At 41.4% G+C, this 19,970-nt stretch overlaps 1 protein-coding gene across 9 annotated transcripts in view; it reads left to right on the forward strand.

The window, feature by feature from the left end:
- Positions 1 to 19,970, forward strand: part of utrn (utrophin) — a gene marked incomplete at both ends in the record, with an annotated part of 350,347 nt that overhangs the window by 240,073 nt on the left and 90,304 nt on the right. For all 9 annotated transcript variants that reach the window (XM_079802801.1, XM_079802799.1, XM_079802800.1 and 6 more), the window contains 5 exons: positions 708 to 837; positions 10,865 to 11,133; positions 12,427 to 12,573; positions 14,135 to 14,213; positions 15,739 to 15,799. In XM_079802801.1, coding sequence (XP_079658927.1) covers positions 708 to 837; positions 10,865 to 11,133; positions 12,427 to 12,573; positions 14,135 to 14,213; positions 15,739 to 15,799 — 686 coding nt within the window. The remainder of the gene's footprint in view (positions 1 to 707; positions 838 to 10,864; positions 11,134 to 12,426; positions 12,574 to 14,134; positions 14,214 to 15,738; positions 15,800 to 19,970) is intronic.

Consider the following 19,970-nt stretch of genomic DNA (forward strand, 5'->3'; position numbering starts at 1 on the left):
CTAATTTGCGCGTGACCCTGCGGAAATGCCTAGTTTGACCTCTGAGATTGTGCTTGCAATTGCACTTCAGTGTCTGTTTTTATATGTCCACCCGATCAATCTCTCTCTGCCCTCATTCTCACCTTTTCTTGATCTCTCTTTTTTCATCTTGCTCTCACTGATCTCATGCTCAAGCATAAACACACTAGAGGAAACGATCTATCTATCTATCTATCTATCTATCTATCTATCTATCTATCTATCTATCTATCTATCTATCTATCTATCTATCTATCTATCTGTCTATCTGTCTATCTGTCTATCTGTCTATCTGTCTGTCTGTCTTGGCTGGCTAATCTATATGTCTGTCTGTCTGTCCCTCCCTCCCTCCCTCCCTCCCTCCCTTTGTCATTCTGTATATGGGGCAGTTGTGGCCTAATAGTTAGAGAGTCGGACTTGTAACACAAAAGTTTTCTTGACTCGAAGGAGATCTCTGATTCGTCTATGGTTGAGATGTGGTTTTCTCTATGTAATCCATCCATCCATCCATCCACCATCCATCTGTCTTTCTATCTCCTTGTTTATTGGTCGACGGTTTTCCTAATGCTAATTGTTTTCCCACCAGATTTTTGTCTTATTCCTGTACTGCTGGTTTCCATAATTAAGCTCTATTAAGGACAGCATTGATTGACAGGTTGTAATGTGATGTTAATGGTTTGTGTTTTCAGGCTCTGAGAGCGGATCTTAAGGAGCGTGAGCATTTAGTACTCAGCACATTGGACCAGGCACACATGTTTCTGGCCGACCAGCCAATCGAAGGACCCGAAGAGCCACGCAAGAACCTGCAACCCAAAACTGGTGAGAGCCCATTATTTCTTTGGTACTACTATCCTCCCAGATGTATAGTGATAGATCAATATGCTCTTTTGTGGTAACTTTTACAATAAATGAAATGACTTTAAAAACTTGGCCCCGCTTTACATTAGGTGGCCTTAACTACTGTGTACTTACATAAAAAAATAAGTACTATGTACTTACTGTGTTTATATTGTATTGCAAAACACTTTTGCTGATATTGAGGTGGGATACGGGTAAAGTTAGGGACAGGTGTGGTGGTGTGGGTAAGTTTAAGGGTAAAGTTAGGGACAGGTGTGGTGGTATGGGTAAGTTTAAGGGTAAAGTTAGGGACAGGTGTGGTGGTATGGGTAAGTTTAAGGGTAAAGTTAGGGACAGGTGTGGTGGTATGGGTGAGTTTAAGGGTAAAGTTAGGGACAGGTGTGGTGGTGTGGGTGAGTTTAAGGGTAAAGTTAGGGACAGGTGTGGTGGTGTGGGTGAGTTTAAGGGTAAAGTTAGGGACAGGTGTGGTGGTGTGGGTAAATTTAAGGGTAAAGTTAGGGACAGGTGTGGTGGTATGGGTGAGTTTAAGGGTAAAGTTAGGGACAGGTGTGGTGGTATGGGTGAGTTTAAGGGTAAAGTTAGGGACAGGTGTGGTGGTGTGGGTGAGTTTAAGGGTAAAGTTAGGGACAGGTGTGGTGGTGTGGGTGAGTTTAAGGGTAAAGTTAGGGACAGGTGTGGTGGTGTGGGTAAATTTAAGGGTAAAGTTAGGGACAGGTGTGGTGGTATGGGTGAGTTTAAGGGTAAAGTTAGGGACAGGTGTGGTGGTATGGGTGAGTTTAAGGGTAAAGTTAGGGACAGGTGTGGTGGTATGGGTGAGTTTAAGGGTAAAGTTAGGGACAGGTGTGGTGGTATGGGTGAGTTTAAGGGTAAAGTTAGGGACAGGTGTGGTGGTATGGGTGAGTTTAAGGGTAAAGTTAGGGACAGGTGTGGTGGTATGGGTGAGTTTAAGGGTAAAGTTAGGGACAGGTGTGGTGGTGTGGGTGAGTTTAAGGGTAAAGTTAGGGACAGGTGTGGTGGTATGGGTAAGTTTAAGGGTAAAGTTAGGGACAGGTGTGGTGGTATGGGTAAGTTTAAGGGTAAAGTTAGGGACAGGTGTGGTGGTATGGGTGAGTTTAAGGGTAAAGTTAGGGACAGGTGTGGTGGTATGGGTGAGTTTAAGGGTAAAGTTAGGGACAGGTGTGGTGGTGTGGGTGAGTTTAAGGGTAAAGTTAGGGACAGGTGTGGTGGTGTGGGTGAGTTTAAGGGTAAAGTTTGGGACAGGTGTGGTGGTGTGGGTGAGTTTAAGGGTAAAGTTAGGGACAGGTGTGGTGGTGTGGGTGAGTTTAAGGGTAAAGTTAGGGACAGGTGTGGTGGTATGGGTGAGTTTAAGGGTAAAGTTAGGGACAGGTGTGGTGGTATGGGTGAGTTTAAGGGTAAAGTTAGGGGCAGGTGTGGTGGTGTGGGTGAGTTTAAGGGTAAAGTTAGGGACAGGTGTGGTGGTGTGGGTGAGTTTAAGGGTAAAGTTAGGGACAGGTGTGGTGGTGTGGGTGAGTTTAAGGGTAAAGTTAGGGACAGGTGTGGTGGTGTGGGTAAATTTAAGGGTAAAGTTAGGGACAGGTGTGGTGGTATGGGTGAGTTTAAGGGTAAAGTTAGGGACAGGTGTGGTGGTATGGGTGAGTTTAAGGGTAAAGTTAGGGACAGGTGTGGTGGTATGGGTAAGTTTAAGGGTAAAGTTAGGGACAGGTGTGGTGGTATGGGTGAGTTTAAGGGTAAAGTTAGGGACAGGTGTGGTGGTGTGGGTGAGTTTAAGGGTAAAGTTAGGGACAGGTGTGGTGGTGTGGGTGAGTTTAAGGGTAAAGTTAGGGACAGGTGTGGTGGTGTGGGTAAATTTAAGGGTAAAGTTAGGGACAGGTGAGGTGGTATGGGTGAGTTTAAGGGTAAAGTTAGGGACAGGTGTGAGGGTATGGGTAAGTTTAAGGGTAACGTTAGGGACAGGTGTGGTGGTATGGGTGAGTTTAAGGGTAAAGTTAGGGACAGGTGTGGGGGTATGGGTGAGTTTAAGGGTAAAGTTAGGGACAGGTGTGGTGGTATGGGTGAGTTTAAGGGTGAAGTTAGGGACAGGTGTGGTGGTATGGGTGAGTTTAAGGGTAAAGTTAGGGACAGGTGTGGTGGTGTGGGTAAGTTTAAGGGTAAAGTTAGGGACAGTTGTGGGGGTATGGGTAAGTTTAAGGGTAAAGTTAGGGACAGTTGTGGGGGTATGGGTGAGTTCAAGGGTAAAGTTAGGGACAGGTGTGGGGGTATGGGTGAGTTTAAGGGTAAAGTTAGGGACAGGTGTGGGGGTATGGGTAAGTTTAAGGGTAAAGTTAGGGACAGGTGTGGTGGTATGGGTGAGTTTAAGGGTAAAGTTAGGGACAGGTGTGGTGGTGTGGGTAAGTTTAAGGGTAAAGTTAGGGACAGGTGTGGGGGTATGGGTAAGTTTAAGGGTAAAGTTAGGGACAGGTGTGGTGGTATGGGTGAGTTTAAGGGTAAAGTTAGGAACAGGTGTGGTGGTATGGGTGAGTTTAAGGGTAAAGTTAGGGACAGGTGTGGTGGTGTGGGTGAGTTTAAGGGTAAAGTTAGGGACAGGTGTGGTGGTGTGGGTGAGTTTAAGGGTAAAGTTAGGGACAGGTGTGGTGGTATGGGTGAGTTTAAGGGTAAAGTTAGGGACAGGTGTGGTGGTATGGGTAAGTTTAAGAGTAAAGTTAGGGACAGGTGTGGTGGTGTGGGTAAGTTTAAGGGTAAAGTTAAGGACAGGTGTGGTGGTATGGGTGAGTTTAAGGGTAAAGTTAGAGACAGGTGTGGTGGTATGGGTAAGTTTAAGGGGTGGTATGGGTAAGTTTAAGGGTAGGGTTAGGGACAGGTGTGGTGGTATGGGTGAGTTTAAGGGGAGGGTTAGAGACAGGTGTGGTGGTATGGGTGAGTTTAAGGGTAAAGTTAGGGACAGGTGTGGGGTATGGGTAAGTTTAAGGGGTGGGATGGGTAAGTTTAAGGGTAGGGTTAGGGACAGGTGTGGTGGTATGGGTAAGTTTAAGGGTAGGGTTAGGGACAGGTGTGGTGGTATGGGTGAGTTTAAGGGTAAAGTTAGGGACAGGTGTGGTGGTATGGGTGAGTTTAAGGGGTGGTATGGGTAAGTTTAAGGGTAGGGTTTTGTGTAAGGGAAGTGTCAACTGTGTAATTACAAATGTAACTACAGAAATTAATTACAGATGTAATTACATACAGGTATAATTAAAAATGTAATTAAAAAAGTACAATGTAAAGACACAATACACAATAAGTGCATTGTATCAAATGATTAATTAAAATGTTAGTACATAGTTGTTAAGGCCACCTGTTATAAAGTGGGTCCAAAAACTTAGACCAGTAACAGATCATCTCACACACACACACACACACACACATCTGGTTTACTATCTTTGTAGGGACTGTCCATAGGCGTAATGGTTTTTATACTGTACAAACTGTATATTTTCCCTTACACCAACCCTAAACTTACCCATCACACAAAACTTCCTGCATTTTTACATTTTCAAACAAACTCATTCTGTAAGATTTATAAGCTTGTTTTCTCATGGGGACCTCAATCTAGGTCCCCACAGTGACACAAGTCCCCCTGAGTCTGTGTGCATTCAGGTTGAAGAAAAACATGTACACACACACACACACCACTCAGACCAGCAGAGTTTATTTTGACTCTCTCTAAGGGATGCTCTTTGATGTAAGTGACTCTCTGATAAGTCGGACACCTCCTGTCAACACGCTCTTAACTGCAGTATTTGATGTCTGCAAAGTTCCCCAGCTCTCTGGACACTTCCGCTGGGACCCGCTTGAAAAGCTAATTTAGGGCAAACATCAGACATAAGTTATCAGATATAAGAAGAGCTGCAGAGCGAGTGTGTGAGAGCATGTGCGCATGCGCACACGTTCCCGCAAGCGTTTAGGGGGAGTGTGTGAATGCCCACTGAAACCGGGTTAATTGGCAGATCAGAGACTGCAGGCTTTTTCCACTTTTCAGCTTCCTGAAGCTCAATGTTTTCTGTCTTCCAGGAAATGGCAAAGTCATCTAGAGCAGACAGTGTTTGCTAAGGCAAGCGGAACTATTACTGCCGCACATACTGAGAGTTAATAGTTTGAGCAAACCTTTAAGTCTACATATTAAACTTGGCTGCATAACTCGTGCTGAACCATTGACATCATGTGGCTGCTTGAGGAGAGGTGTGCTGTAACATGTTTTAGTGATTTAGATTTCACTTAAGGACGTGTTGTCACCTCGCATCAGCTCCGTTTGCGACAAAAAGTTGTGCTTGAACAGACCACAAAGACTCCAGCCGACTTCCAACTAGCATGCGGAACTAGGACTGCAGATAAACAAACTGAAAACAAAGCAGCGCTCGCTTATCATTTTAAATATCAATTCACATTCATTTGTATAGTGCTTTTCACTAGGGATGCACCGGTTGACTGGCCAAAAACCGGTTTTCTTTGTATTTTTCTGCCGATTTATCCGGAAGTACGCCCGCGTGCACATACGCCTATATTGCAATCATTCGCGAACATGTCACTTGTGTGTTACAAACGGAAACTGGAGAACTGAGGGAAGGAGATACGCTGAAGGGAATGAAGAGCCGCTTAGTTCTTAGTTCTTAGTTCCGCTTAGCATCTTAGTTTTTTTCGTTGCACTAAACATTATTTGATTTAACATTTTGGAACAATTATATACTTTGGTTTTATTTAATTTCACTGGTAAAGACTTTTTTTCTTTATACTGAATACTGAATGCTGATTTAAGTAACATCTTTGTTTGGATTGCAGAATATGCAGTTGTTGCCTTTAATTTCACCTTTCAGCCTTTTAATTTCCAATTAAATTTCCTGTTAATTTCAGATTGCGGACTTGTTTTCATTAGCCAAAAGCCAATTTAGCCTGTTAAATACCAAATAAACATCTTGTTCTTGTATAATTTTATTCTTTTATTGTGTAAAAAAAATTATAAAAAAATACGGAAATCGGTATCGGAATCGGCCAGTTTTCTTGAAAAAAAATCGGTATCGGATTTTTTTTCCGATGTAAAATCATGATCGGTGCATCACGACTTTTCACAATACATATGGTTTCAAAGTAGCTTTACAGAAAATGTATGTTTGCACTACAATTTAGAGTGATCTGTTATCAGAGGTGACTGTGCCCAAGTTATGCATTTCAGAAATGTACATATACAAATCACTCAGTTAGCACAATTTTTGTTATCAATTAAACAATGTATTAATTTAAGGCAGAAACAAACTCATTGAGCTGCAAAGGGTGGGCCAACTCCATATTAAACCCTACGGATTAAGAATGGGATGTCGTTAAAGTTCATGTGCATGTAAAGGCAGGCGTCCCAAAACGTTTGGCAATATGTGTGCCCTCCGAATGCATTTCCCATTCAGAGACCTTGAGCGATCTCTGCGCTCCCATCTTCCCTTATCCCTGCCATCAGAGCTCCGAGTTCTGCTATCTGAACAGATAAACACTCGTGTGCTCTGCCCGTCCTGCACAAACACACAGCCGGAGCAGTTTACAGAGATAAAATCATACACAACTAATGTTCATGAAAAGGGATGTTTTCCAAATTGATCCGTGTGTTTTAAAATGTAAAGCAATCTGTTCCGCACTCCGTCATCAAATGAGCATAAACAAGCCTCTGCGAAAGCGTCACTTTCATTTCCAGTCAACCCCTAGATCTTAATTGAATTTCAAACCTTTCCAGAAACGCTTGAACGCATTTGAATTGTAAAGCGATTCTCGCTTGGCTGAAACAGAAATATAAAGATGAAAGATAGAGGTGAGCATTTGTGGAATGGAGAAATCAGCCCTGCCGTTTGTGACGGTGACATTAGCTAAAGTGTCTCCTCACGTCCATAAAAAGCCTGGAAGCTGAATGAAAGAGCAGATGTTAATGCTGTAGACCTGCCTGTAGACATGCCCTCGACTCTTTCTAAATTGCCCAAACATCTGCCTCCTGTCGTCCGCAAACCTCACCTCTCTTTAGCTCATTAGCTGAGTGGACTCTTTAGTAAACACGTTCTTAAGTGACCTAGCACTACGTTTGCAGTATGGAAAAGTTGAAAAGTTCACAAGTCAAATTGTTGTCATATTGATAAATGTGGGGTCCCCAAAATAGACCGTTAATATATTACTCTATTCTAAAACCTAGTAAGCTTCCCATTGGCAGCATTTTCGGGATCGTATACACTATGTTCCAGACAGTATGGAGTAAAATGATACTGCCTTCTGAGGCTGTTTCATTTGAAAATGCATATTTTTGACCTTCCGTCCAGACTGAGACAGACGGAGATGGAGCTTTTTGAAAACGCTCTCCTAAATGGATAGATTTGTAAAAGTTTTGTAGTGTGGACTGTGTAAACAGAGGTTTTTGATAAAATGGACATGACATGTTAAGTCATGTGATGCATATTGTTCACAGATACCTATGTTTTCTCCTTGGTTCGATTCGCTTTCACAAGGCAGCATTTCAAAGTGTACCAAAATGTGTTCATGCAAGTCACATGCGAGTCAAACTGTTCTCTTATTGGTCAGAGTGCAGCTGTTTAGATTCCCTTTATATGAAAATTAGCCCATGATTTACTCGCCCTCAAGTCATCCTAGGTGTGTATGACATTCTTCTTTCAGACGGATGCAATTGGAGTTATATAAAAAAAATCCATCCATCATATAACTGCTCCACACGGCTCCAGGGGTTAATAAAGGCCTTCTGAAGCAAAGTGATGCGTATGTGTAAGAAAAATATCCATATTTAAAACTTTATAGACTAAAATATATTACTTCCGGCTTATATATAATATATAACTCCGATTTTTGTCTGAAAGAAGAATGTCATATACACCTAGGATGACTTGAGGGAGAGTAAATCATGGGCTAATTTTCATTTTTGGGTGAACTAACCCTTTAATACCAGGTGTAAACAGGGCCTCAGTGTCCATGTTTATATATGCCGAACTAAGGTAGAAATCGCACCATGTTCTGCAACAAAAAAATGAGCGGGGTGTGAAAATGGGCATAGTTTTATGTTTTCAAACCGGTACGTTAACTATAATGATAACTATATATGTAATAATCACAATTCAATGAGAATAGTGAAGTATAGGCGTAATTTGTTGGTGGGACAGGTGGTACATGTCCCCGGCACTTTTTGCCAGGTTTGATATCGTCCCTACCACTTTTTGAAATACCTAGCGGCATATATGCATATAATACAAATGAAACACATCCAGTTGACTAGCAGAGCATTCATTTAGTTCGTTTGTTAAATAAGAGGTGATCTGGCACTGGATTGTGCTGTTTTTCCCCCCAATCATGCTGAGAGTTCGTTGCCGCTGTTATCAGTGGGGTGGATACAGTGTTCTCTCTACACGAGCTCTATCGCTTAACGCTGTTGCGGAGACTGTCTATTTGTTCTGGTGAAATCACAAAACAAATGCACTAAAAGGTGTCCATGCTTTTGTCATTCAATCCCTGATGGACATTGTTTTAATGGGGAAAACAGCGATACGAGGGTGGATTAGAACCCACTGACACCAGAACATTAAGGTACAAGAGCGTTCAATGCAAATCTGTGTATTTATCCATTGAGGTGAATAATCTCTGGACTAACTAAATATATTGAAGTAGATGAAACACTCACATTAAACATGACTTGTATGTTGATAAATTAAACTCAATGTACTATTGAAATTGACTTCTGGACATTGTAATGTTGTTTTTTCTGCAACTGTTATTGTGAAGTGAAGTGACGTGTGGCCAAGTATGGTGACCCGTACTTGGAATTTGTGCTCTGCATTTAACCCATCCAAGCTAACAAGCTAACACACCGTGAACACACACCCGGAGCAGTGGGCAGCCATATTGCTGCGGCGCCCGGGGAGCAGTTGGGGGTTCGGTGCCTTGCTCAAGGGTCTCACCTCAGTCGTGGTATTAAGGGTGGAGGAGAGCGCTGGTTATTCACTCCCCCCACCGACAATTCCTGCCGGACCTGAGACTTGAACCCGCAAACTTCCGATTACAAGTCCGACTCTCTAACCATTAGGCCAAGACTGCCCAATATCTGTTGTTAACGGTTTCTTCCCCCCATCCCCAACCCCTAACTCCTGTTTTACCCACTTTTTAAAACAAAGTTACGCCACTGAGTCCACACCACAACTATAACCACAATGGCTCAGAGGAACAATCACATTCAGAACATGTTTTTCCCCTGCTGATAAAAACATTGAACGCCAATCCGAAACCATCTCATTTAAAGGTGGCAGATGACAAATCTGCAGCACTCTCTGAAGTTATCGTCCTTTGATTTGGATGTTAATATAGTTATTGCTAGTTATTGTTCTTTGTGTGAATGGTCCTTAAGGCTCCTCTGTAGTTTGAGACTGTATAGAGCTCCGGAGGTCACGTGACCCGTTCTGTTTACGACGCCATTTTGGCAGGCAGGAACAACCGGCGCCAGCATGAGTTTCAAGGCAGCAGATTTCACTGCGCACTTTAATTGAAAAGACATAGACTTGTACACAGCAAAACGTAATAGATTAAAGGTCCTGTTCTGCGTGATCCCATTTTTCAAACTTTAGTTAGTGTGTAATGTTGCTGTTAGAGCATAAATAATACCTGTAAAATTATAAAGCTCAAAGTTCAATGCCAAGCGAGATATTTTATTTAACAGAAGTTCCCTTTCAAAGCCTACAGCGAACGGCCGGTCTGGACTATAACCCTGTACTTCCTGCTTTAATGACGTCAGTAGAACAGTTTGTTGACTAACCTCCGCCCACAAGAATACGCGAAAAAGGGGGCGTGGTCTTATTGCTCCCTTGTGGAGAAGAGGAAGTGTTGCGTTCGGTTCGGTTCGGTTCGGTTCGGTTCGGTTCGGTTGCGTTTGTCGCCATGTCGTTCAGACGCTGTTATTTTCACCCCGGAGTCAAATCACCTTTGTTTGGCCTTCAGGGGCTGTAGTTTGAGCGCGTTCATCTCCCCGTTATGGTAAGAGGCGTGACCTTCCCGGGCAACGTGCGCTAAGCTGCTGTCGAATCACAACACGGAAACCGCTGGCTCAATCAGAACTCGTTACGTATTTCTGAAGGAGGGACTTCATAGAACGAGGAAATGCTCAGGCCGTTTTGAGGACAGTGAAAACAGCGGTATACAGATAAGTCAATTGTGTGAAAAATACTGTGTTTTTTTACACATGAAACATGAACACATGTTATATTGCACACTGTAAACACAATCAAAGCTTCAAAAAACCACGAAAAACGGGACCTTTAAACATAACAGATCCCTTTAATGCCCCCGGGGTGCTTTTCACGTGTGTGGATAAAGGAACGGATAGCTTTCCTGTCAGGACACCTGTGGCACCAACTAGCCTAGTTTTGACGTAAATAGGCTCTAAGTTACAACTCATGCACTACTAAATTTCTTTGCGTTGCACCATTAAACTTAGTTGAAGCCTAAATCTACGTATAAACTAAATATTTACAGAAGCCTCCGATCAGGAGTAACATTAACAGATAAAATAGCAGGCAGACTGAACTTGTTTTACATGACAGACTTCAATTCTTTACACATGTATGATGATGCTAACATATAGGCCTACATGCGCTCACATTTTAAGAGAGAAAACGTGTGAATAGATTAATGTAAATTGTTAGCGGTTAACACAAACCCATCCAAAACAGCGCCGCTGTGTCCATCGATCCATGTTGTGTATGTCAAATAAAATCAGTCATACTCAATAAATGCCACTTCTTATTTGCCTGCCTGCCAAAATGGCGGAGTTTAGGCTGCGGGACGTCAACCTCCGGGGCTCTATATGCTTTAGCCCTGTAAAATCCAAATGTACCTTTTAGAACTTGCTTCTGAAAAATTAGGTCAACTGGAGTGAAGACGGAGCTCAAATCGAGTTTGCATCTGTGGTTTTTCGTAGAGCTGACCCCGGAGGAGAAGGCCCAGCAGGTGGCCAAGGCGATCCGTAAGCAGACTGCAGAGGTGGGTGAGCGCTGGGAGAGGCTGATGGGACACGCGGACACCTGGCAAGAGCAGGTGGAGAGAGCGCTAGATAAACTCCAGGATCTCCAGAGCTCCATGGACCAACTAGACCTGCGTCTAGCCCAGGCTGAGGAGCTCAAGGCAGGATGGCAACCCGTGGGAGACCTTCTCATAGATTCCCTACAGGATCACATCGAGAGGACAACGGTGAGCACAATGGCGATGAGTCCAGACCAAGCTCCTTAAAGGGTTAGTTCACCCAAAAATGAAAATTATGTCATTAATGACTTACCCTCATGTCGTTCGACACCTGTAAGACCTCCATTAATCTTCAGAACACAAATGAAGATATTTTAGTTGAAATCTGAAGGCTCTGAAAGGCCTCCATTGGCACAATGCACTTTACACTCTCAAGACCCTTAAAAGGCACTAAAGACGTCGTTACAAAGTCCATCTCACTACAGTGGTTCTACAATAACTTTATGGAGTGACGAGAATAGTTTTTGCACGCAAAAAAACCCTAAATAACGACTTCTATAGTGATGACGATTTCAAAACACGGCCTCATGAAGCTTCGAAGCGTTATAAATCAGTGAGTCGATTCAGCAGTTTGAATCGCCAAATTTCAGCAGTTTGGCGGTTTGACACGCGATCCGAATCATCATTCGGCTCACTGATTCATAACGCTTTGAAGCTTCATGATGCCTTGTTTTGAAATCGTCATCACTACATAAGTCGTTATTTAGGGTTTTTTTGCGAACAAAAAATATTCTCGCCGATTCATAAAGTTATTGTAGAACCACTGTAGTGAGATGGACTTTGTAACGACGTCTTTAGTACCTTTTAAGGGTCTTGAGAGTGTAAAGTGCCATTGTGCCAATGGAGGCCTTTCAGAGCCATCAGATTTCAACTAAAATATCTTCATTTGTGTTCTGAAGATGAACGGAGGTCTGACGGGTGTCGAACGACATGAGGGTAAGTAATTAATGACAGAATTTTCATTTTTGGGTGAACTAACCCTTTAATCGTTAGGGATGATATCAATAAGAGTTCAGCCAAGTCATCAGTTACTCCACCTCAATGTCTTTCGTTCTTCTGTGGAGGGTAAAAGATTATGTTTATCTGGATGCTCCTCTATACAATAACAATACCTTGAACTGGGGGTTGTCAGGCTCCAAAAATGGCAAAAAGCTAAGTACTACAAATGCAGTGTCCTTTTTGGAGCTTGACAGGGGGTCTTTTTTACCCCCATTGTGCGGAATAGAGCCATTATGGAAGAAACATACAAGTTTTTTTGTGAACTATTCCTTTAAGGATTATTCTAGTCAATCATCATCCTGCCTAAAGCTATTTTTATAGTTTTATCCTACATGACGCTGTTGCACTGTTGCACATTGTATGAGTCATTTCCAAAGGCTCCGGCTGATGATTTATTTAAATGTGTGTTTGGGTGATGTGTAGAGATAAAGATGGTAATGGGATTATTGCTGGGTGTTGCAGGCGTTTCGTGAGGAGATTGCTCCTCTGAAACAGGATGTTCGAGCTGTGAATGATCTGGCAGGTCAGCTGACCCCACTGGACGTCCAGATGTCCTCCACCACCAACCGCCAGCTGGACAACCTCAACATGCGCTGGAAACTACTGCAGGTCCTCTGCCTACTCATGGCCCTTTCCTTTTCCTTTCCAGTTCTTTTACTCGTCCTTCTAATTTTTTCTTTCCTCCTCCCATTCTTTTCATGCAAGTCCTCTGCATGCTCCTATCCTTTTCCTGTTTCCTATTCCATTTACTCTTCCTTCATGCAAGCCCTTTTCATGTCTATCCTCCTTTCATTTCCTTTCCTTTTCTTTCCTTTCCTATTCTTCTTCCATTCTTTCTCCTTCCTCTTCCAGTTCTTTTGCATGCAAGTCCTCTACATGTTCCTATACTTTTCCTATTTCCTTTCCTCTTCTTTTCCTTTCAAACAGGTTCTCTGCATACTCGTCTTTCTTTTCCTTTACTTCCTTTTTCTTTTTCTTTTTTTATTACATTTCCTGTCTGATTCCTTTGATTTCCTTTTCCTTTCCCATTCTTCTTCCATCCGTCCTTCTTTCCTTTCATTTCCTTTCCTTTCATTTCCTTTCCTTTCTTTTCCTTTCATACAGGTCCTCTGCATACTCCTCTTTCTTTTATTTTTATCATTTTTCTTTTATTTATTTCCTCTCTGTTTCCTTCCGTTTCCTTTCCTTTCCCGTTGTTCCATTCTTCCTCCTTCCTCTTCCTGTTCCTTTGCATGCAAGTCCTCTACATGTTCCTATACTTTTCCTGTTTCCTATTTCATTTCCTCTTCATTTCCTTTTCTCTTCCTTCGTGCAAGTCCACTGCATAGACCTTTCCTTTATTTTCCTTTTCTTTTCCTTTCTATCTTGTCCTGTTCCTTTCATACAGGTCCTTTGTATACTCCTCTTTCTTTTCTTTTAGTAATTTTTCTTTTATTTATTTCCTGTCTGTTTCCTTCCGTTTCCTTTCCTTTCATGCAGGTCCTTTGCGTACTCATCTTTATTTTCTGTTTTTTTCCTTTTCATTTAGTTTCTTTTCTTTTCCTGTCTGTTTCCTTCGTTTTGTTTCCCTTTCTCTTTCTCTTTTCTTTTCCTTCGAATGAATCCTTCCTTCTCTAAAGGTGATTTGTGTAAGTGTCCTGTCAGTGTGTGAGAGAGTGTATGTTGTTCTCAATAGAGTAATTGGACATTGTGTGTGTGTGTGTGTGTGTGTGTGTGTGTGTGTGTGTGTGTGTGTGTGTGTGTGTGTGTGTGTGTGTGTGTGTGTGTGTGTGTGTGTGTGTGTGTGTGTGTGTGTGTGTGTGTGTGTGTGTGTGTGTGTGTGTGTGTGTGTGTGTGTGTGTGTGTGTGTGTGTGTGTGTGTGTGTGTGTGTGTGTGTGTGTGTGTGTGTGTGTGTGTGTGTGTGTGTGTGTGTGTGTGTGTGTGTGTGTGTGTGTGTGTGTGTGTGTGTGTGTGTTAGTTTGAGCTTTGATGTGACCCAATCCGTTTCCCACAGGATCTGTATAGAACACTCACTGAGACGGCAGAAAGTCTGAGTGTGTCTGCTCATTACTGTCTTTCAAATGCCGAGTTTTGTACCCTGCTGTGAGTGCGTGGATGCATTTTTCCTTTGTGATATTCCATTTACCGACCAACCTATGGTTTTCTCTCTCTGTCTCGGTCTCTCTCTAGGCGGCTGTAGAGGACAGGTTGAAGCTCTTACGGGAAGCACACAGGGATTTTGGACCTTCCTCTCAACACTTCTTGTCCAGTGAGTCACTAACCCACATTAAAACAGTAAAAAAACACGTAAATAAATTCACGCAATCATGTCAACGTTACGTTGCTATTCTTCAACTCTGCCTAAAAAGTTAGTGGTGCTTGCATTGATACATAAATATAACTATCCCTGTTGAAAAGACCAGCATGAATTACCAATGGTTACTGCTAGTTTGGTGTTGGTCTAATTGTTGGACTGTTCATTAGCAGTTAGTAAAGTTGGTTGACCAACCAGCCTTCATCTACAACATACTCTGGCGACCCATACTCAGTCTTTTCAGAAGATGTTGCTTATAATGTTAGTAATTATATCAAACCCTTAAACTGAATATCTCATTCCACACTGTTTGACATAAATTACATAAAGGATACTTTAAATCATGTGGCTTGTTGAAGAAAAGTCTGAAATGAAAAACAGTGAAAAGTCCCATATGTTGCTTACCTATAGTTCTTTCTTCCTTCTCTTTTTGTAATAGTTATTTTTTTTTAGATTTTGTTTCAATTGTTACTCTACTTTTTTTTAATATTCATTGTTCATACAACAATTACACAATTACATTGTTCATGTAATTGCTTGTGTAGCATGTTAATATAATCAGTGTCGCTGTTGCAGACATTTGCCAATTCACTCTTATTGAGGGGACCAAACTAATTAAAACTAATTTGATTCTAATTGACACAAGTTTACACTTGCGCACAAACAATAACTGTCAGCCGTGAACAATGAAGCAGCCAGTGTCAGATACTGTGGAAAATCAGGCATCACAGTCCACACATACGCACTTAGCTGTGGAGAAGCTTTTGTGTTTAATAATTCAGAGGTTAATCGTCCTCTATTTTCTGTTTCAGTGGACTGTCAAGAGCGGTCATTAACACACACACACACAGTTTTAGTGTAGCAGTTTTAATGTTTCCTTAATTGGCAATGAAATGTGGCAGTTACATTTAAATGAAACAACACGATGTAATGATAACAGTACATAAAAACAATATTCTCTCTCACACACACACACACCCACACCACTAAAAAAGGACTTGTCAAACCTTTTACCCCTTTTTTCATAAAGTTTGGCGGCAAGTTCTTTCTTTGAACGTTGTGTTACAACATCTCCCTTGCCCTTTTCTGTCCAATCTCGTCCTTTCCCATCCCTTTTCCATGACTGCGCTGAGAGTTACTCTGCAGCTTGATGCTTCGATCCATAGAGTTCAGTGTATTGGGCAATGCTGGTGCGATTAAAACTTTCGAGTTTGGCCTTTGAAGTTGTATCATCCTGTATCCCATGCCATTAGCTTCAAAAGCAGTGTTGCGTACAGTAAATTCTGCTGAGAGAGCAGATGTGTAATATATATCATCAAGTGTGTACCTCTGGAACGATGCTTTAGTGTCGGGAGAAATTAAAAGAGTGCGAGTCCGCTGATATGAGAGAGATGTTCTTAATTAATGCTTCATTTCCCAACACCATCATGATCAGACCCCTGATCTCCACTCTAATCAGTCTTTTATTATGTGTCCGCAGCTTCAGTGCAGTTGCCCTGGCAGAGAGCGGTGTCCCAGAATAAAGTGCCCTACTACATCAAGTAAGTGCTCTCTCAGACGTACCCACACATCTGTTTCCATGTGGACTGCTTTCACTTTAGAGCTGTTGGAGCAGAATTTGACACCAGAGTTTGTCACGTTTGGTGTGACATCCATTTTCTGAACTTAGACACATGCCAGTGAGCTCATGTGGACTCCATTGCGTTCTCTATTGGCATTAACAAAGTTCAGCAACACTTTCAGAATTAAATTATTGTTGTGCATTACTGTAAGGCCGTACACATAGTTTGGGGTCGGTAAGATGTTTTTGAAAGAAGTCTCTCAACAATACTGCATTTATTTGATGTTAAATACAGCACAAAATTTAACGCAAATTGTTTTCTATTATAGTCAAATGTAAGGTATTCCTGTGATCACTTCAGCATTACTCCAGTCTTCAGTGTCCTTCAGAAATCATTCTCATATGATGATTTGATGCTCAAGAAACACTTATGATTATTATCAGTGTTGTAAATAGTTCAAAATTGTGCTGCTGTTGATGTTAGAGTTTTTTTGTAGAAACATTTTTTAATAGAAAGTAGAACACCATTTATTTGACATAGAAATCTTTTGTAACAAAACAAAAGTCTTTACTACCATGTTTGATCAATTTAATGCATCCATGATGAAAACATGTGGGACCCGTTTTGGCAAAATGAATGGGAATGCGCATGGGATAATTTCGAGCTACAGGCAAAACAAGTGTAAAATGTTTTGAGGTTTTCACAAAAATGAGTTCATTAAGCCCTCTTCTAGCGATCCCAAATACTCCAAATAGCAATTCAACATCTAAAAGTATCTTTATTTCCATGAGGAGTACATTTCCCTTGCAGTTTTTCCTCTACTCGCTTCTCGATGACTGGCGCTTCCCCTCAGCACAAGTGTTGTATCGTTTTTGTGAATCCAGCTTTGTGAATAATCACAGTAGCCTGACGTGGTCATACTAGTCACAATATGAGTCTGATGCTGCTCCATTGGGCTGTGATTAGGGGGCGTTTCAACCGAACCAGGATAGAAAATGCCTCTGAACTCAATTGACCTATCGGTAAGCCCCTCCCCTTGAAAGCAGATGAGCCAATAGCAGTTGAGTATCAGTTGCGCTGGGACCGGAACTTGGACATCTTTAGGCTTCAGTGCCATAGAGAGACATTGGAAAATCCGAAGCTCTCATCGATTTGATGGTGTTTATGCTACAAAAATGCTAAAATGTCGTGCCTGAGGTACTGTAGCACTGATTCCAGGGATCCTGAGAGGATTTTCTGTTTGTCAAACTCTCGTTAAGTTACGATTAAAGTCCCTGCTAACAAACAAACCAAAATAACTAACTGTTCTCACGTCATGTTACACTGTAGGTCAAAAACACGAAGGTCTACATTTCAGTGCCTCTCCATATTAAACTGGTTATATGTAAATTAATTTCATTTTAGATATGTTTAAAGTCTACATTATCTGACCTACTAAGGAGGACTCTTATTTTGATGGGTATTATAGTTTACGGGTAGTGAAAGGATGAGCTCGCACTCGCAGTTTATCGGAGTTGTTTTGCAGACACAAAGTTGACCAGTTATTAACTGCACCCCCGAAAAGGCATAAGCTCTGTGTATATGTTTGTTTACTGTTAGTTGTTTGAGTGTTTTTGTGTAATTTGCTGTGTATGTTAATGGTAATGCAACGGAGAGAGATAGTTTGTGAATGAGACGTTAATGCGCACTTCTTATGCTTTGTTTATTCAGCTCTTACGATGATTTTTTGGAGTGAAAAAGGACATAATAAACTTAATAAACCATCAGTAAAGTTTGGCCATCATTCGGACGAACAAGATGTGTCCGAAAACATCTTGGGATAAGGTTTTCACACTGACAGCTGTCATTGTAAGATATAGCAACTCCGCTTGTTTGTCCGAGTTAGCAACAGTAACTAAGGGGGGCGGGGCTTACCGATAGGTCAATTGGATAGACCTACAACCAATCAGAGCAATGGAGTAAGTGACGTGTTGAGCGACGCATAGTTGTCATCAGAACTCAACTGCACGCATGCTAAAAGAAGTAGAAGAAGAAGATGAGTGTAAACGATCTTTGCCGGTGTTGTAAAAAGTATTTAAGGATACATGGAGTACTTACCAACACCATCATCATTTCTGAGAGAAATAGTAAAGGTTAATGCATATACGAACAAGTTCTACGTTTAGTAAACGAATTCAACCCAAGCGCTCTTTGGTGAAATGGATGATTGCGTTACTGTTGATCATCTGTCCATCATCGTATAAAGCCCGCCCTGACAATTTGATTGGTCCGAACATCTCTGGTTCAAGCATAGTTGCTCCACAACGGATCAAGTCCAGACCGAACTTCCCGACCTCAAATGTTGTGGGCGGGGCTAAGTTCGGCTGGCATCCATGCTATATTCATAGTGGATTCTCGATGGCACGAGTCTGAACCAATGAAATGTTATTTTCACACTCATGCTGATGTAAACAACGATCTTACTCATGCTGACTGATGCATCTGAAGCTCGCACACAAAGATGCCTCAGACAGCGCGCGGTCCTGATATACACAGAATTACAGTATTTCATTGGCGAGTATTCGCACAAACATGATCTGTTATGTCTTCAGTGAACGTTTGGTTAACTGATGGGGAGAAACATCTGATGTGTGACATTATATTAGATCCGTGCGGTACGGCAGGTCTTTATATATAGACTGTCTGTTTCATTGATGTTAATCAAACAATTGTGGTATCATGGGAAAAAAGTTGAATATATATTTTTCCTATAGATATTTGGTGTTGTCTTGGTGAGTCAAATTTGGTGTTATTATCAGGGATGTTAAGGTATGGCTGCTGGTGATTTTGTTTTGGGACCTTTTTCCTCAAAATTGGCTTTGCTGACTTTTGAAAATAACAATAACTCATTTTTGAAAATAACAATAACTCATTTTTGAAAATGTGCTCATTGTGACTGATTTTGCCAGCACGGGTCAGAATTTTGTTCCTTTTTTTAGTTTTTTTTTTAATCTTACATAAATATATGTACTATATACTGACATTATACATATATCTTACTGATTTAGGACCCCAGGGTCTCACATTTGTCATTTTTAAACAAGTCAAATCCAAGCCACCATGACAAACTGGATTTGTTCAGTAAATGCATGCGTGGTCTCACAACGTCTCTGCAGACTATTGGCAATTCCCTCAGTTACAGCTCTTTTGCCAGAATACATTGTCCCTTCAAGTGCCCATCAAGCCTCGAGAGACAATGTTGGAGAAAGACAGAGCGAGTGATTGTTGCATACAGCAGCATCCTGACAATGGACCGGCTTGGAAATCATCCAGTAATAGAGGACGATGAATGACACATGAATTAAGATGGAAAAAATAATAGTGACCGAGAGAAGGATAATACACTCTATGAAAATTTGCCATGGTACAGTCGTGCTCAAAAGTTTACACACCCCTTGCAGCCGTGGATCATCCAGGGAATGACACACAGTATCGAGAATCAAGGGTTCATAAACTTTTCAACACGGTCATTTTAACCCTCGTGCACTGTTCGATTTCTGGTTACACTCGTTATGGTCCGGGTCTTTGAATTGGATTCAATACAATTCCCCAAAAATCACACTATGAAAAAACACATACAAACAATTCACTTTTATATCAATGCTTTTCACACATTACAAAGAATAAATATCTGAATTTACGATTTATAAAAACACTTTTAACCACTATTTTTAAGATTGTCCCCTGGGGACACTTGCCTTTATACATTTAGAACAATAATATCTTAGTCTAAACCTAAAGTAATCTTGACCAACTATATAGCATTTTAAAGCTTTCAGACTCTAATTTTCATATTTGTGACTGATTTTCAAAAGAGATGACAGAGCAGGAGATAAATAGCGATAGATTCGTCATTTGTGATGCGGTGCCAAACTATAACGCTCGTTTTGACTCTTTCCATATATTTTTTTATATGCATTTTTGAGATTTAATTCAAATCAAATATTAACATCACTGCCCAAACTACTTCTGAATAGGATGTCTACTTCATAGATATTTTGAAAAGTATGAAAATATAACGTTCAGATCACTCATGGAAATCGAAGAGTCTACATGTCATCTAGTGGAAAACGTTGGTACTGCGCACAAAAACATCTTTTTTTTTGAGGTA

The sequence above is a fragment of the Gobio gobio genome (genome assembly GCF_949357685.1).
Source record: "Gobio gobio genome assembly, chromosome: 21".
NCBI lineage: Eukaryota > Metazoa > Chordata > Actinopteri > Cypriniformes > Gobionidae > Gobio > Gobio gobio.